This window comes from Danio rerio, chromosome 1 (genome assembly GCF_052040795.2).
Source record: "Danio rerio strain M-AB ecotype USA chromosome 1, GRCz13ab, whole genome shotgun sequence".
Taxonomy (NCBI): domain Eukaryota; kingdom Metazoa; phylum Chordata; class Actinopteri; order Cypriniformes; family Danionidae; genus Danio; species Danio rerio.
The window spans coordinates 42,565,646-42,593,614 of record NC_141021.1 but is presented as its reverse complement, the minus strand read 5'-3'; the positions used below and the strand labels follow the sequence as shown (position 1 = coordinate 42,593,614).

General features: G+C 37.5%; 2 protein-coding genes and 1 long non-coding RNA gene across 4 annotated transcripts; 1 reads left to right on the top strand and 2 right to left on the bottom strand.

Moving 5' to 3' along the window:
- Nucleotides 1-34: 34 nt before the first annotated feature.
- faah2a (fatty acid amide hydrolase 2a) lies at nt 35-21,192 on the bottom strand. 2 transcript variants are annotated; one of them, NM_001002700.2, is given in 11 exon segments: nt 35-916; nt 6,239-6,427; nt 9,063-9,174; nt 10,019-10,138; nt 10,226-10,343; nt 15,231-15,366; nt 15,461-15,580; nt 16,257-16,466; nt 18,239-18,375; nt 18,446-18,528; nt 20,949-21,192. In NM_001002700.2, coding segments are annotated over 11 exon segments (1,599 nt in total). In that variant the 5' UTR covers nt 21,135-21,192; the 3' UTR covers nt 35-728.
- On the top strand, nt 20,853-25,052 carry LOC141386132 (uncharacterized). The gene is made up of 3 exons (XR_015476817.1): nt 20,853-21,426; nt 21,783-21,867; nt 24,597-25,052. It is a non-coding gene; the product is annotated as an uncharacterized LOC141386132 (long non-coding RNA).
- Nucleotides 25,049-27,969, bottom strand: zmp:0000000653. The gene is made up of 7 exons (XM_087237448.1): nt 27,449-27,969; nt 26,358-26,452; nt 26,197-26,247; nt 25,716-26,094; nt 25,434-25,616; nt 25,258-25,346; nt 25,049-25,177 (listed from the first exon to the last, which is right to left on the bottom strand). The coding sequence occupies exons 1-7, from the start codon at nt 27,837-27,839 to the stop codon at nt 25,166-25,168; spliced, it is 1,200 nt and encodes a 399-aa protein (XP_087093574.1). The 5' UTR covers nt 27,840-27,969; the 3' UTR covers nt 25,049-25,165.

Below are 27,969 nucleotides of genomic sequence, written 5' to 3'. Positions count from 1 at the left end.
TGTTTATCTTAAAAAGCAATTATCAGACTCGACATTAGGGAAAATCACATCAAAACAGTTCTTTTTTTATTTAGTGTTACTGCTTAGGCATCTTATTAATTGCATTAGCACATTAAAAAATATTCAATTTTCAGAGAAACCAACAACAGAATATAAGTAATAAAAGCCAAGAAAACAAATGTCCACCAATGCCCCTGTCATTCAGAATGCCCTCACTATAAAATATACCTTTAAATATGATTGTTTTACATCAACAACTTTCTTCCAAAGAACCTTTCCTCTGAAACCTGTTTATGGCAAATTATATTCTAAACATTAAACAGATTTGTCTTCAGAAAGAGCCTGCTCTTGAAAAGCTCGCTATGAAAAATCAGCAGCTCAAATGAATGTTCAAGCATCGTTGTTTTAGTGCATGAAAGTAAATAAAAAACACCAGAACATATTGTTATGAAATGAAATATAGAATTTCTCCTATACTGCAGTGGTAAAGTGTCTCCTGTAAATCTCTCTCTTTTTTGTTATAAATTAAGCTTTCTTTTGAACGATATGAACTATAACTAAATACATATAAACGTACTTAAACATCAGTTATTTGAAAATGCATTCTGTAAGGCAGAATAAATGTAACGAAGCTTTGGGATGGTTCCACATACTGAATATGTACTGTGTATGTACAGTATGTGTGATGTTGGTTATATGGTCCTGTTGTTGCAGATGTGTGAAGTGACTTAAGGCTTTATTGTTGTCTTTCCTGGTTCCCTCCAGCCACCAAAAGCCTTCTCCAGGTAGAGGGCAGTAGCCAATGAGAGACGGTCCTGTAATTTACCTGCCACGATCTGTACACCCAGGGGCAAACCCTCCGCACTCAGCCCTAGTGGACACTGGGTTACTGGCAGGCCCAGAATATTGAAGATCCCTGCAGAGAACAGAGATGAAGTGTAGAATTAACAATAAGCGGCGAGGCATCTTACACTCAGAAATGTATTTTTGCTAATTGTTCAATATTGTTCAATATACTTCTGTACAATGTGGTGGGACAGGGGGGGAAGGAGGTGTTTGGTTTGTGTTTAATTGGTTTATGTTCAATCCACTTAAAATTGTATTCAATTATGTTAACTTAATTGATTTATGTTGGGACAACAAGAATGAACTTCACAGTAGCATTGGAGATCATTGAAATGTGTACCAAATACAAGTTCTGGTAATGATGGTGAGACCAATCCATGATTTGGTGCAAATGTATTATTAGTAATATTACAAGTTTTGACAGAGAAATGCACATCTGACAGTAGTAAGTTGAGATACAGATGTAAATTTATTCAAAACAGTATTATTATGATAACCATGAGCATAACAACCCTGTTACCATAATAACATTAGATTCAATTTTGGCATTTGTTATGAAAAACTAACCTAAGGACAAACATAGGCCTTGTTAAAAACAAATGCAGTAATTATTACATCACAATTCTTTTGTGTGGAAAGAGAAATTTTATATAATAAAATTTCTTATCCATATTAGAGCTAAGAGTATAGTATTGATAACAAGCACGAGATCGTCATTGCTTACTGATGAAGCAGTGCAGTTGTTAGCATCAGTCCCTTTAGCGCCTTCGCTCGCTTTCATTACTTTTGTTTCTTTCTCATCTTCTACTTTATCTCCTTTTTAACTTTGTTTGTCATTGTTTAACATACTGAGTTGCAAGTGTATTTTTAAATATAAATCGATCAAAGTGAGAACATTTTATTTGGTCACATGAAGCTGAAGAAAGTGCATCCATTCCATTTCATGTAGGCATGGGCCGGTATAAGACTCTGACAGTATGATAACCTTGGATAAAAATATCACGGTTTCACAGTATTGTGGTTACTGCTCTAAAATATAATCTTTTTAAGTGTCTGGGTAAGTGTCTGTCCCCCTTTGAACACAATATATTTTATTTTGAAAAACATTTAAAATATTTTGGAGCAGTAAACATGTCAGGCTAAAGCATTAAAATAAATCATTGACTTCTGCTGTCTTCAGCATTTTTTAAAGGCACTGATTTTTAATTGTTATTTCTTTAGATGTATTTATTTTAGGGGTGTCACGATCCTCCAAATCCTCGATTCGATTACTTTTTCGATTCTAAAGTCACGATTTGATTCGATTTTCGATTATGAATAATTAATTAATTAATTAATAACAAATTAATTATTTTTAGCCTACCGTTTAAACTACCTGACTTGCATGGTCTTTGTTTTACCCATAAACAAATCATACAGTAAATGAATAAAGGTAAGTTACACACATAATAACCACCTGTCAATCACTTTTTTCTGCGGGACTCGTGAATAGGCTGTGATCTGTGTCGTTATAAAGGCGTCGGTAAAAAAGGTGCACAACCAACAGGAACCAACCAACAGTATCTGAGGTGTTCGCTAAAATGACTAAGGGTGCTTTCACACCTGTGAATCGATTCAGTTGTTCCGAAACAGAGATTAAAATTGTTACATTGTTGCTCTTTGCTCTTGGAGCGGTTCGCTTTCACACTGCAAAGTTTCTAATCGGACCAAAAGAGCTAAAACAAGTCTCGTGCGAGTAAACTCTCCTTACATAAGTCAGAGTGTCAGGGTTTATTTTGCAGTGTCCCGCTAAGCTGTCAGGAGAGGTGGTGGTTTGGTGGTGATTGACAGGGTGCGCGCGCGTGACGTGTCTGAGGAGAGACGCGGTGGGGAGGGGTGAGAAGGGTGCGCGACGATGCCTATTTGAGGACTGGGAGAGAGACGCGAGATTACCGGGAGATCATCACTCGTTTGCGGGCATCCGGAGACTCGCGAAACTTCCCGCCCTACTCATAATTCTCTCTTCATATAGCCGTAAGCCTATTACATATCCATAAAACACTGTGATATAACCGCGCTCGGATCGGATCGCTTTCTTACTGCAATCGAACCGCTCCAGGGTTCGTTTCAATCGAGCCGAGACCACCTCATTCAAGCGATCTCGGAGCGATTACTTTGGCGCGGAACAGAGCGCGATTGCCCTGTTCACATATGCCAAACGAACCGCGCTAACTGGGCAAACGAGATACGTTCCGAAACAAAAGTGTAGGTGTGAAAGCACCCTAAGTACTTGTGTGAAAGTAAGGGTGCTTTCACACCTGTGAATCGATTCAGTTGTTCCGAAACAGAGATTACAATTGTTACATTGTTGCTCTTTGCTCTTGGAGCGGGTCGCTTTCACACTGCAAAGTTTTTAATCGGACCAAAAGAACTAAAACAAGTCACGTGCGAGTAAACTCTCCTTACATTGGTCAGAGTGTCAGGGTTTATTTTGCAGCTTCCCGCTCAGCTGTCAGGAGAGGTGGTGGTTTGGTGGTGATTGACAGGGTGCGCGCGACGTGTCTGAGGAGAGACACGGTGGGGAGGGGTGAGAAGGGTGCGCGGCGATGCCTATTTGAGGACTGGGAGAGAGACGCGAGATTACCGGGAGATCATCACTCGTTTGCGGGCATCCGGAGACTCGCGAAACTTCCCGCCCTACTCATAATTCTCTCTTCATATAGCCGTAAGCTTATTACATATCCATAAAACACTGTGATATAACCGCGCTCGGATCGGATCGCATTCTCACTACAATCGAACCGCTCCAGGGTTCGTTTCAATCGAGCCGAGACCACCTCACTCAAGCGATCTCGGAGCGATTACTTTGGCGCGGAACAGAGTGCGATTGCCCTGTTCACATATGCCAATCGAACCGCGCTAACTGGGCAATCGAGATACGTTCCGAAACAAAAGTGTAGGTGTGAAAGCACCCTAAAAGATGGAAGCAGTCTACTGACCCGCTGACTGCCTTGACTCGCTGTCTCGAGCGAATGACAATGTGTGTGCGTCTGTGTCTGTGTGTGAATGGGTGTGTGTGGTCACGTGATGTGCATTTTTTTAGTGGTAGTGAGGAAGGAGGGCTGCTCAGAAACGCTACACGCCAGTGTGGATGTGGATCGTTGTCGTTATAAAATGCCATTTAAAAACAAAGACATATTAGTGTAAACAGGGCCTGAGTGTATATTTTTTTGTGTATCCCAACCGTAATACGTACATAGCAGAGCTTGCAAACTGTGTTTTTTTTGTCGACAACAGGAACTTATCAGCATAACTAACTGGAAATCCAAAATACTCCACACCGGCGACTTCATTGAAAGAGGAGAGGATTTAAGCTCTGTCGACGGGTCTCCTGCGTCTGCAGTTCAACAAGCACTTCAACAAGCATGTTTTTTTCCCGCTTGGCAAGCCAAGCTAACGTGACATGGGGGCGTGGCAGCATCGACGATTCTATTTTTTGAATCGATAATCGAAGTTAAGCATAAATTTCGATCGATTTCGATTAAAAATCAAAATCGTGACACCCTTAATTTATTTACATTTTACCTTTGTAAAATATAAAATCATGTGTCTCCTCACAGTTTGTGTCTGATTTTGTGAGCTAACTGACAGTTGTTTGCTCCCCTTTTTTTCCCTTGCCCTGTCAGCCATGCCCACTCCTCCCTCTGCTCACAGCGTTCCACGCCCATTATGAAGCATTTTTTGAAAAAATTCTGAGGTAGACCTGAACTGAAAGAGGGGGGTTTCATGACCTTTTAAAACAATATGACGGTTTCTTAAAAAATACAACATGTAACAAACTGTTCACAGTCATTCAGTTTAATAATATAGCCGCTGTAGTCTGACATATTGGCCATTTTCTCTTCTTTCAGCCTTGTGTTGTAATCCAAGCACTGAAATCATTCGTAGATGGGTGACCTTTTGCTAGGATTTTAAACTCAAAGCAGCTTTAATTAAATATGTGATAGGCTTATTGATAGCACATAATTGATTATCAAAACGACGTGACTCTCTTGAATGGTTTAACTTATCATTAACTGATCATTTCCACAGTTTTAGTTTCAGCTTCCTGTTTTAAAAGATGGAAGCTGAAACTACTGGCACCTGCTGAAACAGACACATACTGTATTTCCTCTCACACAGATGCTGTATTCACACAACATTTAAGTTTGACGTTGATTATGGGCTTAAAGCAGTGGTCTCAAACTCAATTTCTGGAGGGCCACAGCTCTGCATAGTTTAGCTCCAACCACCTCTAACTTAGGGTGCTTTCACACCAAGACTTTTGTCTCAGAACCTGTCTCGTTTGCCCAGTTAGCGCGATTCATTTGGTATATGTGAAACCACCAATCGTGCTCGGATCCGAGATCGCTTGAATTAGGTGGTCTCGGCTCGATTGAAACGAACTCTGGAGCGGATCGATTGTAGTGAGAAAGCGATACGATCCGAGCGCGGTTATATCACAATGTTTTATGGATATGTAATAGGCATACGGCTATATGGAGAGAGCATTATGAGTAGGGCGGGAGTTCATTCCAGACATCCCAATTCTCCCAGAAGTTTCGGGAGTCTCCCGCAAATTCACAAAGACTCCAGGATGCTCGGAAACGAGTGATAATCTCCTGTAAATCACGCATTTCCCTCCCTGTCCTTAAATACGTAGCACACCCTTATCACCCCTTCCCACCTCATCTCTCCTCGCTCCTCAGACACGTCGCGTGCACCCTGTCAAACACCACCAAACCACCACCTCTCCTGACAGCTAAGCGGGACTATGCAAAATAAACCGTGAAACTCTGACAAATGTGAGGAGAGTTTACTCACACATGACTTGTTTTAGCTCTTTTGGTCCGTTTAGAAACTTTGCCGTGTGAAAGTGAACCGCACCAAGAGCAAAGAGCAACAATGTAATAATTTTAATCCCTGTTTCAGGAACAACTGAATCGATTCACAGGTGTGAAAGCACTCTTAAACCAACTTAGTGTATAGTAGTCTTAAACACTTTGTTTAGTTGGATCAGCTGTGCTTGATTAGGATTGGAGCAAAACTGTGCAGAGCTGTGGCCCTCCAGGAATCAAGTTTGAGACGTATGGCTTAAAGTGATAGTTCACACAAAAATAAAGAATAACTTATTCACAATTTACTCTCGTTCCAGTGTTTTTCCTGTTGAACTCAAAAGACAGTTTTTTTGAAAATGTTGGAATCCACTGACATTCACAGTAGGGAAAACAAACACTATTGAAGGCACCGATTTCCAACATTCTTCCAAATATCTTCTGTTTAACAGATGTGCAACAAGTAATTGATGACAGAATTTTTGATTTTTGGGTGAACTATCCCTTTAACAACCAGATCAGGAATAGACCACACTTACCAGTGTAAGAGAAGTTGAAGGGTGTGAAAATGGGGTGGTGGTGTTTCTGGGCGATCAGGGGATGGCTGGGGTACAGCAGCACTCCATCTGTGCCCAGTAGCTCCTCCAGCTCCTGCTGCAGACTCTCCTTCTGCTGCATAATGAACGGAGATGGGTGGGAGCTCTGGAAAAGCTCAACTAAAGCCAGACCTTAGAAAGAGAAGCAGAGAGAATCGGATACTATTATCATTTGCTTTCATCACCTTCAGATACACTGTCAAAAAACAACTGTACAGCATCTGGACACTTTAAAGTCCGCATAAATCAGAAGCTGCTGAGACTTTTTTTCAGTATGTTAATTTACTTCCAACTGAAATTGAATATTGAGTAGAGGGGGGGGCTTTCTTTTTTCACATTATTCTCCATTGCAAACTAATGGTTATAGGAGCACAATTAAGAATACTGTAGCTAAAAAAGGAAAGAGAATGACCGCCACTCCATACTAGAGGCAATATTGGAAAAATATGTGATTGACATATATTGTTTTTCTGCAATATACAGTTGAAGTTAGAATTATTAGCCCCCATGAATTATTAGCCGCCCGGATTATTTTTTCCCCCAACTTCTATTTAACAGATTTTCTCAACACATTTTCAAACATAATAGTTTTAATAACTTATTTCTAATGACTGAATTATTTTATCTTTGCCATGATGACAGTAAATAATATTTTACTAGATATTTTTCAAGACACTTCTATACAGCCTAAAGTGACATTTAAAGGCTAAATTAGGTTAACTAGGCAGGTTAGGGTGATTAGGCAAGTTGTTCTATAAAAATGGTTTGTTCTGTAGATTATCGAAAATATATATAGTTTTAAGGGGCTAATAATTTTGACCTCAAAATGGATTTTAAAAAATGTAAAACTGCTTTTATTCTAGCTGAAATGAAACAAATGAGAAAAAATATTATCAGACATACTCTGAAAAGTCCTTGCTCTGTTAAACATAATTTGGGAAATATAAAAAAAATAATAATAAATCAAAGGGAAAAAAAATTCTTCAACTCACTTCAACTGTATATATTGTGTTATGAATATAATTTCACCAGACAGCTTGAACAGCTCTACTTGAAAAGAATTCATTAATTTAGGATTCAGATTCGGGATTATTCTGGGTGTAAATCATGCATAAAACATTAATTCGATCATTTTCTTTTAGCTTAGTCCTTTATTTACCAAAGGTCAATCAGCTGCAACCCATCACTGGGAAATGTATAAAACATAATAAACAATTTAAAAGCATAGATGAATACAATAGACCAAAGACATATCTAGTGCTTTATGGTTTTCTGGGGAGCCAAAGAGTATTCAGGTGCAGAAATGTAAATCATATGTAAAATAGCATGGTATATTCTTTAGTGTATAAGTAGTTATACATTAATCTTTATTATTAAACTTACAAACAGTACAAATTATTGTGCCTTATTGTCATAGGCCCAGATCTTAAAAACACATGCAGATGATAAACTTCATCCATGAAATTATTGATCAAATACAAACCCAACATAAAAACTCAACATTGCATATTCTGTGATGGGTGCTGAAATAATACAGTTGAAGTCAGAATTATTAGCCCCCCTTTTATTCATTTTTGAAAAATATTTCCCAAATGATAATTAACAGAGCAAGGAATTTTTTACAGTATGTCTGATAATATTTTTTCTTCTAAAGAGAGTCTTATTTGTTTTATTTCGGCTTTATTTGTTTTTAATTTTTTTAAAACCATGTTAAGGTCAAAATGATTAGCCCCTTTAAGCTATATTTTTTCGACAGCTGAAAGAATAAACCATTGTTATACAATAACTCGCCTAATTACCCTAACCTGCCTAGTCAACCTAATTAACCTAGTTAAGCCTTTAAATGTCACTTTAAGCTGTATAGGAGTGTCTTGAAAAATATCTAGTCATATATAATTTACTGTTGATAAAATAAATCAGTTATTAGAGATGAGTTATTAAAACTATTATGTTTAGAAATTTGTTAAAACAATCTTCTCACTGGTAGCACGTTCGCCTTACAGCAACAAGGTCGCTGGGTCGCTGGTTCGAGCCTCGGCTAAGTTGGGGTTTCTGTGTGGAGTTTGCATGTTCTCCCTGCGTTTGTGTGGGTTTCCTCCGGGTGCTCCGGTTTTCCGCACAGTCCAAAGACATGCGGTACAGGTGAATTGGGTAGGCTAAATTGTCCATAGTGTATGAGTTTGTGTGGATGTTTCCCTAGAGATGGGTTGCGGCTGGAAGGGTATCTGCTGCGTAAAAACTTTGGATAAGTTGCCGGTTCATTCTGCTGTGGTTACCCCGAATTAATAAAGGAACTAGGAAATGAATGAATGAACCGTCTCAGCGTTAAACAGAAATTGGGGAAAAAATAAACAGGGGGGCTAATACTTCAGGAGGGGTAATAATTCTGACTTCAACTGTATGTTGTGCATCCCTTCTCAAAACACAGAAGCAAATGGTCTGATTTGATTGAAGATTATCAAAACAAATTTTTTCAGTATAATAATTTGTACATGAATGTCCACCTAAAGAATAACGAAAAAAGTGTTTACTAGCAAAACAAAAAAATGTAAATTTTGATTTACACTCAATTACAATCACAAGACTTAACAGCAGTGATTTGGATCTGAGAAAAATACAATTAATTTAGTTCAGATTTTATTATAAATTAATTTTAAAAAATTTTTAAATTATTTCACAATTCAGTAAACATGAAGTGAAACAAATTGTGGTATTAATCATGTAAACAATTAAAGAGTGCAGAGGGTAATTTGCTCGGGTTACACACCTATTGCTGCAAGTGTGTGCGAAGAAAATCCCAGAAACCATTTGAAGAGCTCCCAGGCTGGCCAAACCTTCTTCCCACCTTCACTCATGAGCTCTGCGAATGTGGTGGGAGGCTAAGAGGGGGAAAATGACAAAATCTGACAACGAAGCTACTACAATTCTAAACTATACTGACGACTACTGCAAAATATATCATGTTATGTGGTTTGCTTTAAGTTAGCTTTTGTTCAAAAAGAGACTGAACGTTTGCTTCGGGTTTGTTTTGAAATTTTTTTTGTTATATTTTTGGCCAATAAAGTAGACTTTCACATTTTATTGATATTTCATTTAACATAACTGTACAGTATATTCTTTTGTGACCCTGGACCATGAAGCCAGTCGTATGTTGCATTGATATATTTGTGGCAATAGCTAAAAATACATTGTATGCATCAAAATGAAAGATTTTTCTTTTATGCTAAAAATCATTACCAATTAAGTAAAGATCAAATTCCTGAGGATATTTAGTAAATTTCCTACTGTAAATAAATCCGAACTTTGCTAAGAACTTCATTTAGACAGATTAAAAGATGATTTTCTCAATATGTTAGATTTTTTTTTCTGAACCCTCAGATTATTCATTCATTCATTTTCCTTCGGCTTAGTCCCTTCATTTATAAAGGGTCACCACAGCAGAATGAACCGTCAACTTATCCAGCATATGTCCTACGCAGCGGATGACCTTCCAGCCGCAACCCATCACTAGGAAAACCCTTGGATTACAAAATATTGTGTCTAGTTGTATCTCATTATCAATGCAAAGCTTCCATATTGAGATTTCAGGTGATGTAAAAATCTCAATATAAATAAAAATGACCCTTATGACCGGTTTTGTGGTCCAGGGTCACATTTGATCAATATATTCAATGTTATATACATAAATGTAAGTGTAATATAATATTAACCAAAAGCACACACCTTTCCATCCTTGCCAGGCGAAGCCATCATGGTTCCCCAGATCTGAAAAGAGTATTTCAGCTGGGGGATCAACAGCTCTTGAACTTTGACCCCAAGATCTGCCTCTAAACGTTTGACCACCTAAAAATGATTAGAAATCATTTATTAAAGTTATTAACCATTTTAAAATAAATATCAGCTGAGTGAAGGTGATCCAGACACACTGACCATCTTCTGTGCGTGCAGCAGCTGTGGCTCCACTGGAGAGACCAAATGAGAGCCTCCATTGTGAGGGACAGAGAAGAACCTCAACTTTTTCAAATCCACTTCAGTAAAGAGAGACAGTCTATTGAGAGTGGAAGACAGACAGGTGGAGAAGTGATGCTTTTGTTATAGCAGTGCCCTGTGGTTTCCTTAATGTCGAAAATGCAGATGGAATCATGGAAGTCAGTAATTAAAGGGGGAGTTCACACAATTTTTTTTTTTATTTAATTACCTTTTACTCGCACTGATCTAAACTTTTATCAGTTTTTTTCTTTTGTTGAACACAAAACGAGATTTTCTGATGAATTTTGGAAAAAACATGCCCTTGACTTTCATAGTTCCACAAGAAATACTATAAAAGTCAATGGCTGCTGCTCTTCAGCATTCTTCAAAATATCTTATATTGTGTTCAGCATAGGGCTGGGTGATAAAATCGGTATCTGTATTTATTGACCGAACACAATTGTTATCGCTAAAAAAGGTTTGGTATGAAGTTTCGTTATGAAGCACTATAGTTTTATTAAAATGTGGCTTCAGAGCGCGTGCCTTGGAAGCAATGGCAATAAGCTGAGGGTGTAGGTTTGTCATTTCAATGGAAGCGTGCGACATGCATGACATGCACATGGGAGCTACATGCACATGTTGTGCAAGCAGCACAACCTCTAAAAAATCATTCATGGTCGCCTAGTTACAAAAGACCTGATAGAAAACGGTGAAGGAAACCACGCACTCGCAATTGTCACTTCAGGTTAGAATAAAAACACATGCGAAAATGAGTGCTGTAAAGCAGCAGTGAGAGGCTGTATGTCGCCAGAGTGGCTTTTTGGTTTCTTTTCTTGTGCATCCCAGCCACTAGCTCCCCATTTAAAGGATTTGTTAGCATTAAGGGATAAGGTAGTCATTCAACTTCACAATTTGTAATGTTGCAGCATGTATTTGAATAATGATGGCTTCCTTTCATGGATGGTTTCCTTTACTTGGAAGCTCAGATTTAGCTATCATAATTTGTTTTGTTTACAGACTATGAGGTTTACTGTATCATTATTAATGACACCTTAAAGATGTTGTTCTACCTTTACCATTGCACACACTTTGGAACATTTTACTTATCAAGTTTAAGAGTCTCCTTAACACGTATGTTCATTCATTCATTCATTCATTCATTCATTTTCTTGTCAGCTTAGTCCCTTTATTAATCCGGGGTCGCCACAGCAGAATGAACCGCCAACTTATCCAGCAAGTTATTACGCAGTGGATGCCCTTCTAGCCGCAACCCATCTCTGGGAAACATCCACACACACACACACACACTACAGACAATTTAGCCTACCCAATTCATCTGGGCTGCATGTCTTTGGACTGTAGGGGAAACCGGCAGGGAGAACATGCAAACTCCATACAGAAATGCCAACTGAGCCAAGGTTCGAACCAGGGACCCAGCGACCTTCTTGCTGTGAGGCAACAGCACTACCTACTGCGCCACTGCCTCACCCTAACATGTATGTATATTTTATTATAATGAGATCCGATATTTTGTTTAAATATATATTTTTTGAAACTTAACTGCAGCAAACTATAAAAGCAACACTTCACGCTTGTTTTGCCAACACAACGTGGCGTCTCTGTGGTGTAAAGACGGTGACACTAATGAATATTAATGAAGTTGCACAATAGAGCGCGCTGATTGGTTTGAACCAAGGCTTACTCATGCATTAATGCAACACACTGTAAGACGTAATAAGGCACACTCTGGCACAGACGCCCAGTCTGCACGCTGGAATACAACGCTATTATGTCATGACCGTGACGCAGCTTCAAAAATTCGTTTCAAACAGGAAGTACGAATTTGCTTGAAATAACGCAAAAACAACCAATTTACACTTTTTAGTGAAATATAGGTGTCCTAATAGTGTTTTTAGCAGTGTGGGACACATATACGACTGTCAACAGCTCAAAAAATGTGTTTTGGTGTTTCGTGACCCTTATTAAAGGGCCATGAAACCCCCTCGTTTCAGCAGGGTGTTTTCACACCTCCACTTTGGAAAAAGTCAGAAAAGTGGGGGTGTCCAGCTCTGTTTAGGGGGGAGTGTCGGAGGAACTAAAGTGGGAGGGTGTGGGAGTGTCTATTTGGGCACGCGCGAGTTTCAGTCAAAATACACACACAGGAGAAAGAGATGGTGTTTAACCTACATGGACATCTGTAGTGGAATTATTTGCCAAATTATTAACTGGTGGACTTTAACTGCAGTTTGGCTCTTTCATTCAGGGAATTCATTCATGTCCCTCGCGACAAACGCGATATTTGATTCGAGGATCTGCTCTAAGCGTGTATTTTTCATGCAATGTTTGATACCGCACGGCGAATGACATAAAAAAAACTCCGTATTTCCCGGAAACTTAGACGCACACGGCAGGTAACGTCAGAAAGCCGCGTGTGTTATTCCGGTCACAAAATGCGGTGCTAACATGTTTGCCCTCAGTGCAATAGTTAACTTAATTCGATACGAACAAACTGAATAAACAAAGAGCACTGGTCGCTCACTTACCAAATCTGTAGAGACAGGTCAATCACCAGCAACTAGAGCCGCGTCTGAAGAGAAGACTACATCCGGAATCCGGATCTCAGCGTTTGCAGATGAGAACAGCTCTCAGGTAAACAATAATCCCCCTTAGACACGTAAGTTATTGTTGTCGCGCGTCGCGTACACTGTTAATCCACACGTGAGTCTGAGCTCTCACAGAGAGAAAATGAAAACGAAACTTAACTGCAGCAAACTATAAAAGCAACACTTCACGCTTGTTTTGCCAACACAACGTGGCGTCTCTGTGGTGTAAAGACGGTGACACTAATGAATATTAATGAAGTTGCACAATAGAGCGCGCTGATTGGTTTGAACCAAGGCTTACTCATGCATTAATGCAACACACTGTAAGACGTAATAAGGCACACTCTGGCACAGACGCCCAGTCTGCACGCTGGAATACAACGCTATTATGTCATGACCGTGACGCAGCTTCAAAAATTCGTTTCAAACAGGAAGTACGAATTTGCTTGAAATAACGCAAAAACAACCAATTTACACTTTTTAGTGAAATATAGGTGTCCTAATAGTGTTTTTAGCAGTGTGGGACACATATACGACTGTCAACAGCTCAAAAAATGTGTTTTGGTGTTTCGTGACCCTTATTAAAGGGCCATGAAACCCCCTCGTTTCAGCAGGGTGTTTTCACACCTCCACTTTGGAAAAAGTCAGAAAAGTGGGGGTGTCCAGCTCTGTTTAGGGGGGAGTGTCGGAGGAACTAAAGTGGGAGGGTGTGGGAGTGTCTATTTGGGCACGCGCGAGTTTCAGTCAAAATACACACACAGGAGAAAGAGATGGTGTTTAACCTACATGGACATCTGTAGTGGAATTATTTGCCAAATTATTAACTGGTGGACTTTAACTGCAGTTTGGCTCTTTCATTCAGGGAATTCATTCATGTCCCTCGCGACAAACGCGATATTTGATTCGAGGATCTGCTCTAAGCGTGTATTTTTCATGCAATGTTTGATACCGCACGGCGAATGACATAAAAAAAACTCCGTATTTCCCGGAAACTTAGACGCACACGGCAGGTAACGTCAGAAAGCCGCGTGTGTTATTCCGGTCACAAAATGCGGTGCTAACATGTTTGCCCTCAGTGCAATAGTTAACTTAATTCGATACGAACAAACTGAATAAACAAAGAGCACTGGTCGCTCACTTACCAAATCTGTAGAGACAGGTCAATCACCAGCAACTAGAGCCGCGTCTGAAGAGAAGACTACATCCGGAATCCGGATCTCAGCGTTTGCAGATGAGAACAGCTCTCAGGTAAACAATAATCCCCCTTAGACACGTAAGTTATTGTTGTCGCGCGTCGCGTACACTGTTAATCCACACGTGAGTCTGAGCTCTCACAGAGAGAAAATGAAAACGAAACTTAACTGCAGCAAACTATAAAAGCAACACTTCACGCTTGTTTTGCCAACACAACGTGGCGTCTCTGTGGTGTAAAGACGGTGACACTAATGAATATTAATGAAGTTGCACAATAGAGCGCGCTGATTGGTTTGAACCAAGGCTTACTCATGCATTAATGCAACACACTGTAAGACGTAATAAGGCACACTCTGGCACAGACGCCCAGTCTGCACGCTGGAATACAACGCTATTATGTCATGACCGTGACGCAGCTTCAAAAATTCGTTTCAAACAGGAAGTACGAATTTGCTTGAAATAACGCAAAAACAACCAATTTACACTTTTTAGTGAAATATAGGTGTCCTAATAGTGTTTTTAGCAGTGTGGGACACATATACGACTGTCAACAGCTCAAAAAATGTGTTTTGGTGTTTCGTGACCCTTTAAAACTATTTGCCTTAGTAAAGTTGGTAAATTAAAATAAAGTGGTTGCTGAAATATTCCTAAAAGTATTGTTAAAAAATCTTCAATAGTTATCGATGTCGCATGATTTATATATATATATATATATATATATATATATATATATATATATTTTGCAATATCGCCCAGCCCTAGTTCAACAGAAGAAAAAAGTGTGGTAAGTACACAATGACAGAATTAATGTATATTAAATGTAATCAAAGGTCTCGTGAATGTGTTGGGTTTTTTTGGGGGGAGGAGGAAAGAATTTAAGCAGTTATGAATTGACAATAGTAAAATATAAACCATTTTGAACTGTAAAACAAACGATCTAAAAATAAATGTTTCAACAAATCATCTGTTTTCAACATTAATAAAATGATCAAATCTGCATATTATAATGATTTCTGAAAGATCACATGACACTAAAGATTGATGAAATCACTGCTGAATGTTTTGTTATATATTAATCTATTTTACTGTGTTCTTTTATCAAATAAAAGTGATCAAACGTTGTGAGAAAAATGTAACAAGCATAGCATATAAGTAGTATAGTACATTACTTCTCAGCATTGGGTCCTCCCATGATGCTTAGCATAGGAATCAAGTCTTCTGCATAACGGCACATCGGTCCTGTACACAGAAATCCCATCTGCTGTCCAGAGGCTGGAGGATACTGACCCTCATTATTGACAATACCTATGTATACGGAAAACCCAAATGTAGCTTGAGCTTTGTACTCCCTGTGTAAACGATGTGTCAGCATTATTCACAACTGCAACCATTTTCCTACCAACTGATGGCTTGTGTCCAAAGATGCCATTGAAAAAGCAGGGGATACGGATGCTACCGCCGATATCTGATCCAATTCCAATCACGGAGGAGCCAGCACCCAATATACTGCCTTCACCTCCTGCAAGTGAGAGTATTAAGTCTTAGTAATTGTTATTTATGTTGCCCTGGCAGTTACTGTAGATGTATGCTGACACCTAGTGGTGCAACATTATCCAAAAATACTAGTTTTAGATGTGGTGTAATTTTGCACTGGCAAATAGCAAGATAGCCTAAATAACATAATTCTACCTGCACCACTTGAATTCACTCACACTAGGCCTGCTTTATTTAACACTGCAAACATTTTTAATACTCTAATAAAATTAGGTTTAGCCTACAAAAAAGTGAATATCTCAAAATAACTGTCTAAAATAAAATTTGATACCAAATTTACAGTTAATGTGCCCAATGGCCAACATGATCAGCAAGTGCCAGATGAGATGCTGGCTCCAGAACTGGCTTATAAGCCCTGATTGTAGGCAGACAACATTGAAAATAATAGTTATACGATCATGTTATATTAGTTCCAATTATAAAAATGAAACTAATTCTGCATCTAGGCAATTTTTGTGTGTGCCAGCCATCACTGTAGATGACACCTGAAGTTGTTTTAGCATGATTTAACTTTCAGTATTTAACACATACACGTTGCTAGCATCCTTTAAGAATAATCTCTTACAGGCTAATGTTTGATTTGCTTGCATGTTTCTGTCAGTTTTACAGTGTCCAAGAGTGAGTATGCATGTTTCAATGACCTGAGCTTCCGCCTACAATTCTTTCGAAGTCATAGGGGTTGTTAGTGATGCCATAAAGGTGGTTGTGAGACTCGAGCCACATACAGAGCTCACTGCAGTTCGTCACGCCCAGAGGAATCGCTCCTGCTCTCTTCAACAGTGCAACAGATGGGGCATCTGCCCCTGATACCAGATCCCGCCGGGTCAGTAGCCCTGTCGAGTTAGGCATGCCTGTCAGGAGAAAAACAGAAAGTGTCATCCAGCAACAGAAGACATCCAAAATTGCAGATTTTCTTCATGTGCTATTTTTAAATATTGCGCAAAATATTTGCAAATAATATAAAATTATATCATTTACAATAATAATTATAGTTTATATATAATTAAGTTACATTTTATATATGCATATAATAATATAAACAATTATAGAATGACATATGAATAATAAAAATGATTAATTCTTCAAGCTGAGAAACCAATTTATGCCTCCCAGGGCTCGAAATTAACTTTTTTACTTGGTAGCACCGGTGCTCCCAACTTCAAATATTTAGGAGCACCAAAATAAATTTAGGAGCACCAGAAAAAATTTAGGAGCATCCACCAAAAATGATTGAGCACCGCTGCAAATTGCTTTTTAAGGGATTTATTGTATTTTAAAACAACATCAATAGGACTGACAAAAACCAGAAACAACTATCTAACTAATGCTGCGAAGACATTGATATTTGTGTGCAATAATTCCAAAATGAATGTCTAATAATTCTAGAATATTAATGATGATGAAAATGACAATAATAGTAACAATGAATTACATTTCTCATTATGATACTGCCTTGAATGTGCATGAATGTAGGTTATCTGCTATAAAAAGTCTGTTACTTTATGAAAAATAATTGTATAGTTTGCATCAAACAAAAATGAAGCATTGCAGTAAGAAATATTTATTTTGTACTGCTGTTTTTATATGCATGTCAATTTAATAAATAATATTTCTGCTACAAAACACAAAAGGTTATAATAAATCATTCAATTCAATGATGAAAGCTGCAAAGCAGTCATCAGTAACTAAATAAAAAAATAATATACACCTCAAAAAAGAATAGACAAAAGAAAGAAAGTAAAGTCTCACTTCTATCACTCTTTAAAAGTTTTGGTTTCAGTTTGTGTCAATTTAAAGGTTCAGTCTGAGATGATCTTCATTTCTTTGTGTTTGTGGAAAAGCAGGCGAGTCAGCCGACCCAATTTATGAGCAGGCAGAGCAGGGTTCTTGCGCTAACCATCGGCGCAATACCGCTGTTTGTTATGAAACGCAGTTTCAGTGTAAACTTAGTAAAGGCGAGCTTCTTTGGCGATGATATGTACAGTATTAGATTTGACTTTTAGCGGACATTTGCGCTGAACACGCAGTGAATGCAACGCATGGAGATTCGTGCACCTTCTCCATGAAGCGCGTAGTCGATTGATCACAGCTGGCGGATCATTATTCACCACGTGACGTGTCATGATCGCTCTCATCTGCACCTCAACTTTAGGTGGGGTTTGCAAACCTGTGTGCTTTATGTTTTTACTCTTCAGCCTTTTGCATTTCCCTGTGGTCATAAAAGCTCCTTCCCTGTCATCTGACAGCGGAATACCTTGAGTGAATGACAGCTAATATGAACCAATATAGCGGCAGGGAAGAGCGATTCAGCACGTTTTTACAAAAAATCAAAACAGGTCGCACTACAACCATTATCAGCAGTCGCACTAATGCGCCCAAATATATTATGAGGTCGCATAGATTAATTTTCGGGCGCATATGTGACCAAAATGGTCGCAATTTCGAGCCCTGCCTCCTATTTGACTCAATTTTTCACATATGTATATTATGTACATCCTCAGATTTTATGTGCATTTTGGTGTTTTCATTCAGTGGTTTTTATGGACAATCCTAAAAAGTGCATAAAATAGGTGGATGGAAACACAGATATTCCCCAATTAACAGCATGTCAGAAGTAATGAACCTTGCAGGGCAAAGGCCTCTTTGACAGTAATGGGCACTCCAAGCAGAGGTAGTCTGTCCTCCAACACGTCCTCTCCTCCAGTCTCCTCTTCTATTAACTTGTCCACCTGAGCAGCCTCCTGGAGTGCTGCAGAAAACCTGAGGACATCATCATTTGTGTTCAGGATCAGAATGAAAGTAGATTAATTTTCCCTTTGAAGTCACTCACCTGTCCTTCACCATGGCATTGATAAGTGGGTTGACCTCCTGAATGCGGTCAATGTAGGCCTGGACCACTTCCACACTCGTAACCTGGAGACAAATTGGAAGGAAATCAGTAAGACCTTGGACTGCACAGTGAACTTGATGTCATCCCAATAATGTGTGTGGGTATTTAACTGAAAGATGAACACAGATGTAGATCTAAAATCTATGTTGAATTTGAATCATTTACTTTCTGGTGAGTTGAAAACTTTGAAAAATGTATTTTTAAACAGTTTTTTTTTCAACGCATTTGCTTTGCTTTTGCTCAGTCTGTGATTGTTTGTTTGTTTGTTTGTTTATATTAATTGTAACTGTGAGCTTAAGACAACATTAGATGTGTTGTTTCAGCAATGGTGTAATGACCACATATAGATATATGGCCACATGTATGTCAGTCTTCCCTTCACCTAAACAGTGAAAGCATATCTGGAATGAAAAGCAGCTGATAAAACAGAGATAGAGCCATGAAACATAAATATGGATGGTCAGTATCAGTAAAACTTTGCTAAAACACCAGAGCTGGTAAAAACATTATTCTGAACAATGCCTTGCCCCCTTTTGTTATTGGGGTTCATAAGTTTAAGTATTTTTTAAAAATTCACTAAAAGGATTTATATGATTGATTTGCTGACTGACTTATACCAATATTGATTTTGATAATTAAAAAACTGCAGGCTAATTCTTATATTGATACTGATATTTTCTCACAATATTGAACTTTTCTCCTGTGTTTTTACGCGTTTAATAAAATAATTCATTTGTCATGTCTTACTTTTTCATGCTGTAATTAATTTTAAATTGATAAAACCTCAGCCTATAAATACTGACAGCTGAAATGTCCGTGCAGAAGTGATGTTATTTTTTAATTATTTTGGAAACACTTTACAATAACAATACATGAATAACGTGTTAATATGTAAACTAAACATTAATTTATTATGAACTAATAATGAGTAAATGCATGCGCTAATCATGAACTAACTTTAACTACAACATGAGTCACATGAGTTTGTTTGAATAATGGCTACCTTATTTAATTGTTAGTACTGTTATTGTTTAGTAATTAATGTATTAATTATGTTAATGATGATGTGCCCCTCTAAGTAAAGTCATAATATAATTATACATTAACATATCAGGAGTTCATAAGCATTTAGTAACAGACTAATGATGATAACCTGCTATTAACTACTCATGAACTCCTGATATGTTAATGTTTACCTATATTATGACTTTACTTGGAGGGGCACGTCATCATTAGCCCATTCTTAACTACTCATAAACTCTTTATGCACACCTATCTAGTGCGTTTACACTGAATAACAATAGAAAGGTGTTCAGTCAACATCAACGTAGTTGGTGGATGAGTTAATGCTGATGTGCCCCTCCAAGTAAAGTCATGACTTAACTATACATTAACAGTTCATGAGTTCATGTTGGCCTGAAATTAAATATTAATTAATACATTAATTAACAATTAACTAAGAAGTAATTAAGGTAGCCATAATTTACACATGAACTCATGTGACTTCCCAACAAGGATTTTTGTTTTTAAAAGATGTCTAATAAACTTTTAAACATAGTGGTCTTGATTAAAACAAGGCTAAATTTGAGCTGTCAGTGAAAATCTAATAGATGTCTAAGAATAGCCCAAAACTAGATTAATCATCAAATAGAATGAAATTAATGACTACACATATAGTCTCTCTAATCTGTCTATTTGACGACTAGTTTTGTGCTATTCTTAGATGTCTATTAGATTTTTACTAACAGCCCAAGTTAAGCCTTGTTTTAGCCAATCTGTCTACATTTAGACGTCTATTAGACGTCTATTAAACACAAAATTGTTTGCTGGGTCAGGTTGTAGTTAAAGATAGTTTATGATTAGCTTGCCTTAACGTATCATTAATTCATATAAAGTAATGTTAATTTACAAATTAACACATCATTTTTCATGTACTGTTATTATAAAGTGTTGCCTTTTCATATAAAAACAGGGAACTTGAAAAAAAGCCCATTAAGACATACAAAATATCTGGTCTGGCTGTTTGTACACACCTATAGAGGACTTTAAATGAGCACTTAAGCCATAAACAATATAGCTATTGATTTCATAAGTGCTGTTGACCTTTGTACAGCCTTGAAAAACTCGTGAATTCCTCCAACCTACTAGTGCCAGTGTAAATACGCTTTCCACTCTAATAACCAACATTATGAAAGCTTACGTTCAACAAATTGTGATGTTAATAAACAAGGTTTTACGGGAAAACATGAAACTGGGTCTTTTAAAGAAACAACTACAACTCCCAGCATTCATGACAAATTCACCTTGTCGCATCTCTTCCTCATGAGCGGCGCGAAATAACATCTTTACTGTGGCGTCATTCAAAGTGTAACTAACATGTTATGACAGATATGCAGCTAATTGTAATAAACAGAACCTGTGGAGTTTTTAATAGATGTCTTACTTCCTTCCGGCGAATCTTTCGGGCAAGCTGCATCGCTGAAAGCAGCAGAAGTGGGTTAGTGATGGGTGGGAGTCTCGAAACTCCATGTCGCTGCTGAGGTGCAAATAACTTAAAAGCGGCGAATAAAATCCACACCACAGCTCTAAGCAGGCGACCCAAAAAACGCTCGAACCGGGTCAAAGCCATCGTCACTGGGTAGCAATAATGACAGCACACTGGCTGTCATGAAAGTGAAACAGGAATTGGTCTCTTTACTGCCCTCTGCAGGTTGAGCGGTGTGACTGAATCCCTGATGCTGCATACTAGAGCCTTATATAGGCTAACTGTTTGCTACACAGTCAAGAAGTTTGGACTGTCCTGGCTTATTTCCTGCTTCTTTTTTATTAGAATATGTAAGAGATACACAAAAAGGGATCACTTACAAAGAAAACAAAACAACAAAGAACAGATGAAAACAACAACAGTCAGGAACTGGCAGGTGCGTGTGTTTTCGTGTGTGTGTGTGTGTGTTTGCATGTGTGTGTAAAGGTAACTGGCTGAATATGTCAAAGTACACAAATAAGAGAAAAAGATATAAATATAAACATGTATAGCAGTCAATAAATGAAGCACATAACATGGATATAAATAAAACATAGATTGAAACCAGTCAGTGATATGGAGTGACAACAATGATAGCAATGTAATGATATTAATAATGACAGTAAAAAGAAAAAAGGACATCAGTAATAATAACTGACAACAACAATAATAATCATAATAATTACAATAATTACTTTACCAGCTACAGCTGCTACAGAAATTACTAATGCTACTACTTCTGCTACTATACAGCCACAACAACAACTACTACTACAATGTCTACTACTGCTGATACTATACTACAACAACGTCTTCTACTACACTCTCAGAAAAAAAGGTACACAGCGGTACAAAAATGTTTCTTAAGGAACAGTTTTGTACCTTTATAAAAGTTGTACCTTATATGGTACAGAAAAGTCCTCTTATGATACTGTTCTGTGCCTTTTATGGTACAATTAATAAAATGAAGGTACACAATTTCTCTCATAAAAAGGTACAAAAGTGTTGGACAACTAATTTATTACAATATCTATGAAAATAAATATGACTGGAAATGCAAAATCATTTATGAATTAATTCCATTTTAAAACATAAATCATAATTTAAAAGCTTATGTTTAAAGAACCTGATAAACATTATTATTAACTTCTATAACACAAAACAAATATTAAAACAAAACTAGGTATTGTTAACTAAACATTTAAGGCATTTTTAATAAACATTTGGTAAGCATTTTTGATCAATACATTTTCATTATTGATATTCTCAACTTTTGGCATTTTTGATTTCCACTACACACATGAGCTGGCTTAAGTCCTGCATATGCAGTGTTCTTGCAGCCATTTTAGTATTGTGAAACTAATCAAGCATTGTGCATATCTTGTTAAAATACTTTTGAATAATTATATTTCTATATTAAAATTAAGTCAATTCAATTAATGTTTCAGTGATTACGAATGTATTTTGTGAAAATTGGAGAAAAATGTTTTATATTGTACATGGGAGAATGTGTTTCTGTAACATTTTTATAAAAAGTGTTGTGAAATGTTTTGCAAAATTATTTTTATTCTTTATTGTAAATTGAAAATGTGCATTTACACATACTACACCAGTGACTACTTTAAAGTCTACCACAACTGATATTACTACAACTACTACTGCTACAGCAACAATCACAACTACAACTACAATCACTACAACTACTACAATCACTTCTACTACAATCACTACAACTACCACAATCACCTTTACTACTACAATCAGTACTACTACTACTACAATCACTACTACTACTACTACTTCTACAATCACTACCACTACAACGACTGCTACTATTACAACTACAACAGCAACCTGAATAATGACAACGGTAGTATTAATAATTGTGATAATGAGGAGATAACATGAGGGCAAGTCAGAACAGTAATAATAATAAGGATAATAAAAATAGAAGTGTATTTTATCTTTGTTAGTAGCTTGTTTATGGTGTCCTCAATGTCATATTCAAGTACTCTGCTGTAAGTAAATTTGTCTTATGTGCTGGCTTAGATAATAGCTTCTTGCTAATTTTTTTCTGTTAGATGGCAAACAATTGGAAGTGGTTTTACTTGGCACTAGTTCTATATATACACAGTACATGTCATAGCCAGATTCTTTCAGAAAACAATTACACTCAAGTCAATCCACTTGTGAGAAATAGAGTATAAGACGGGTTGATTTATTGCTAATAAATTATTATTTCAAGTAGGGCTGGGTATCGTGATAAAATTTATGTCAATAACAATAATAAGCTCTGGACTTTTTCACTCTATATTGATTTAAGAGCCAATCACACAGCAGAAATGTGCAACAATAGAAATGTAAAAGTGTGTTAATGTTAGAGATGTATCGAATTTTCGGCCACTGAAAATTTATTGGACGAAAATATGTTATGCCATTTCATGGATCCTCTAATTTTTGTGGCTTCAGTCATTGTTGGGGTATACTCTTAAAACTGTAAGCATTAACAACTTATATCGAAATATATCGTCATTGTTCAATATGGAAAATAATTATCGAGATTGCATTTTTGCCATATTGACCCTGCTACCAGATCTATTTTCAGCTGTCAGACACTGACATGAAAATATACTATAGTAATTTGTTGTGAATACTATAGTGTTTTTAAGCGTACTGACACTGACAGCTCCAATAGAGATGGAAAGGTTGCACAATTAGCTGAAAGGTTGCTAGAATTGTTTTTTATGTATGGGCAATATATACTGCATCACCAAAAATTACTAAGGTTATCTCCATGTATTGTGTGATAAGTCGATATATTGAATATTGTGACAGGCCCACTGGCATATATAAGCATTTCATTATAAACATTTGACAGCTCTGTAGAATTATGCTTTTTTCCAATACAGTTACCTGTAAAAATATGCATGTCATGAGTACAATCTTTGAATATTTCGTTTTTTAAGTAGAAAATGTTGTTGAATGCACTTTTAAAGTGCAAGATTTGTTTTGTTTTTTATTCATTCATTCATTTTTTTTTCGACTTAGTCTCTTTATTAATGTGAGGTCGCCACAGCGGAATGAACCACTAACTTATCCAGCATATGTTTTATGCAGCAGATGCCCTTTTAGCTGCAACTCATCACTGGGAAACATTCATACACACTCACTCACACACATACACTATAGACAATTTAGCCTACCTTATTAACCTATACCACATGTTTTGGGACTTGTGGGGGAAACCAGAGCATCTAGAGAAAACCCACATGAACACAGGGAGAACTCCACACAAAAAAATGCCAACTGACCCAGCTCGAACCAGCAACCTTCATGCTGTGGGGTGATCGTGCTACTCACTGCTGTGTAATAAAACACACTGTGCAGTGTTTTATTTTTAATAAGAAAAAAAGTACTTTTTTATTAACTGAACAATTTGAGACTCATCTTTTAATTATTAATGTATTAAGAATGCATTACTGTTGCCTTTTCCAAGACAAAAAAGATTAAGACCTTATCCAAAATGTAAATTTACAGTGTTATGTTTTAACTGCATTCTTTCTTCAGGTATTTGACTGACACTGACGGAAATTTGACATTGCATTACTGTGGTATTGTTGAGACAACTGAGCCTGGTTTCTCTCAAAGTTTTTTCCTTCACTTTCATCAAATGGTGAAGTTTGTTCCTCGCCACTGTCGCCACTGGCTTGCTTGGTTTGGGACTTGTGAAGCTGCACATTGATAGATTTGCTCTTCAGTGTTTGGACTTTCAGCAGTGAAAATTAAACCACACTGAACTGAACTAAACTGAAAATCTACTCTAAAAACTGAAGTGAGACAGTTTCAATTTACTAGACCTTCTATGTTAAGCTACTTTGACACAATCTACATTGTAAAAGCGCCATAGAAATAAAGAGGAATTGAATAAATTGCTTAATAAGCTGCATGAATGATGGTGCATCCCATATGTGTGTTGGGGATGTGTTTCAGAGAAAAATAATGACATATACACATTAATATATCAATAAATATGTTTTATTTGTGGTTTGACATTGCATGGTGGCAAAGCATGGGACATCTAGGCTCTTTCACCCCGCAAGACGCCAAGGTGAATGAGGACACCAACTGGCCAGGCCTTAAATGTAGACCTGAAACAAACAAAAAAGAACATATTTGGTTCAGCAGTTCGAGAAAATAAATGCTTCTTATTTCATCTCAGATTTACTACCTTAAACCAGTTATGAGAAAGGATTTGACTCAGGCTGATTCGCTCGCTATCATGGGGGTTGAGGAGCTCCCGTAGCAGACGACAGCAATCTGCACAGGAAGATGGGGGAGACATTTTAATATTACTTTAACGTTAAAGTCTGATTCTGGAATGATTTCTTGTGTTATGTGTCTTACCTTTTGACTGTCTGGGTTGAATATAAGAATACCGCTTGTATTTCAGTTGAAAGATGTCATAGTGTGTAGGGAAGTGGCCACAGAGGAGCATGAACATCACCATCCCTAAAGAAAAGGCGGTCGCTGGCTTGCCATAGTACTTCCCCTTGAGTTTATACTCAGGAGGGGCGTACGCATCGGTGCCTGAAGGAAAGAGATTTTGTTTGATGTATAAGCATGCATTAGCACAGCATATACTTTTTTCTCCATTAGCATAAAAGAAATAAATTATATAACACATACCACTGTATGTCTTGTATGAAGACTTTTTCAGAATGTCCGCGCATCCAAAGTCAATAAGTTTGACCTCAGATGTTTCCTTGTTTATGAGAAGGTTCTCCAATTTGACGTCACGGTGGAAGACTCCCCTCTGGCAACACAGGTCAGCAGCATGAATTGCTTGCTCCATGATGTGACGTGTTGTGTTTTCATCCAGGGTTCCACCGTGATGGTACAGGAACTCTTCAAGATTTTCGCAAGGAGATGGACATTCAAGAATCAAGACATAATGGTCTTCATGGTCTTGCCAGTCTAAAAGCTTTATGATGTGGGGATCGCTGGGGCCTTTATTAGCCAGGATAGTGAGGGCAATCTCCTTTGGCAGGGGGTTTGGATGATCAGGCTGGAAGATGGAAATGGGTTATCATTGTTAGATGGAGGCGGGTTCCATATAAATAATGCTAACATGATATGTTGTATGTGTTGTGTAGTGCATTGTACTTACAATAGAAATACATTCCGTATCCTGGCTCTTGGTGACATATTTCACAGCCACCTGATGAACAACACAAGAAAATAAACTTAGGGCTGGCTTAGAGTAGAGGATGAAGGTATGACAGGGCAAACTTTTGAATGCTTGATAACGTGTTCTTTAAATTGACTTACCTTGAGACCATCATCCAAACGCTTCCCTTCGTATACTACACCAAATCCACCTTTTCCCAGCTCATCACCAATGGTGTAATGGCTGAAGATGTAGTCTATTCAAAGATAAAATAACATAACAAATGTTAAACAATTAATACAAAATAATAGTTATGAGTCCTGGAATACAGAGAGACTATAGTAGTCAACGTTTGGTTCAAAACCTTTCAACTGTTCAACAACACCCATTCTTGTAAAACTTATTTAATCCACTTCCGATGTTGAGTGCTGTACTGAATATTGAATATCTTTAACATTCATTAGTAGGCCAATAGACTCATATCCAGTGGTGTAAAGTAACAAATTACAAATACTCAAATTACTGTAATTGAGTAGTTTTTCTCAGGAATTGTAAATTACTAAGTGTTTTTTAAACATGTGTACTTTTACTCTCCCTTGAGTACATTTTTTTGTGCTGTATCAGCACTTCTACTCCACTACTTTGAACCTGCAATTAATACTTTATTTTTTTCCAGTCCTGTGACATTTGACGTCAATATGTTGTTGGTTTATGCTGTTAGCTCAACGCTGGATTTTGGTAAATTTCCAACACAACCTAAAATCCACCGAATAGTAACGTCATTTGACATCATTATTGTACATCAAAATATTTTGGTCACCTGACATCACAACGTAAATCTAACCATATATTAAAAGTCTTATGACGTTGTGTGCCTGCTGGGCAATAACTCAATTCACTACAGAATGTTACGTTTACACACATCAAACAAATTACATGTAAATGCATCAGCTTTTCACAGTACTTTTAAAAGTGCTACTTTTTACTCATACCCTGAGTAATATTTACAACATATACTTTAACTGTTCTTGCACTACATTTTAGGCAAGTAATTGTACTTTTACTGCTTATAACAGTATTTTTAACAGGATAAAAAAGATGTAATTATGGCCGTGATGTGAATTTTGGAATTACCTAAAATTTTATTTTGTACGGATGTGTATTTTTTGTATATGGTTTGAAAACGTGTGATTTAAGTACAGCTGTTGTTAAATACAGCAGACCTATTTTATAACATGTTTGTGTCACTTACCATCACTACTTTTTCTTGCCCATGCCACCTTACTTTGCTCTCCCTCATTGCACTGCTGGCATGAAGGGCTCTCAGGAAGGGGCTTTTTGGCAGGCTTGAAGATGGAAATCAGCCTCCTCCTCCATTTCCCCTTCTTTCTTTTCTCCTGCACTCTACATGCCTCCTCCAACCCCCTGTCTCCTCTTTCCTTACCTCCCTCTCCTCCTCCTCCACCTTTCTCCACCAACTCCTCTCCATCTCCTCCTCCGCCCACAACACAAACAGGGGTTTCATCGCAAGGATGAAGATGTTGAACCGCCCAGTTTGTGCCGGGTTGATGGGGTATACGTAGATGTTGATCGTACACCCCATCGTCCGTTATCGGAATAACTTTTGTAAATCGATGTCCCATGACTGTGAAAATACGCAAACGCTAACTCCAACCAACAACAACCAACAAAGATTTTAGAATTTCACGCGCACTAGTAGGATTCCGCGCGTTCCATTCGAATGTTCTATTTGATCACGTCATGGAGCCACAC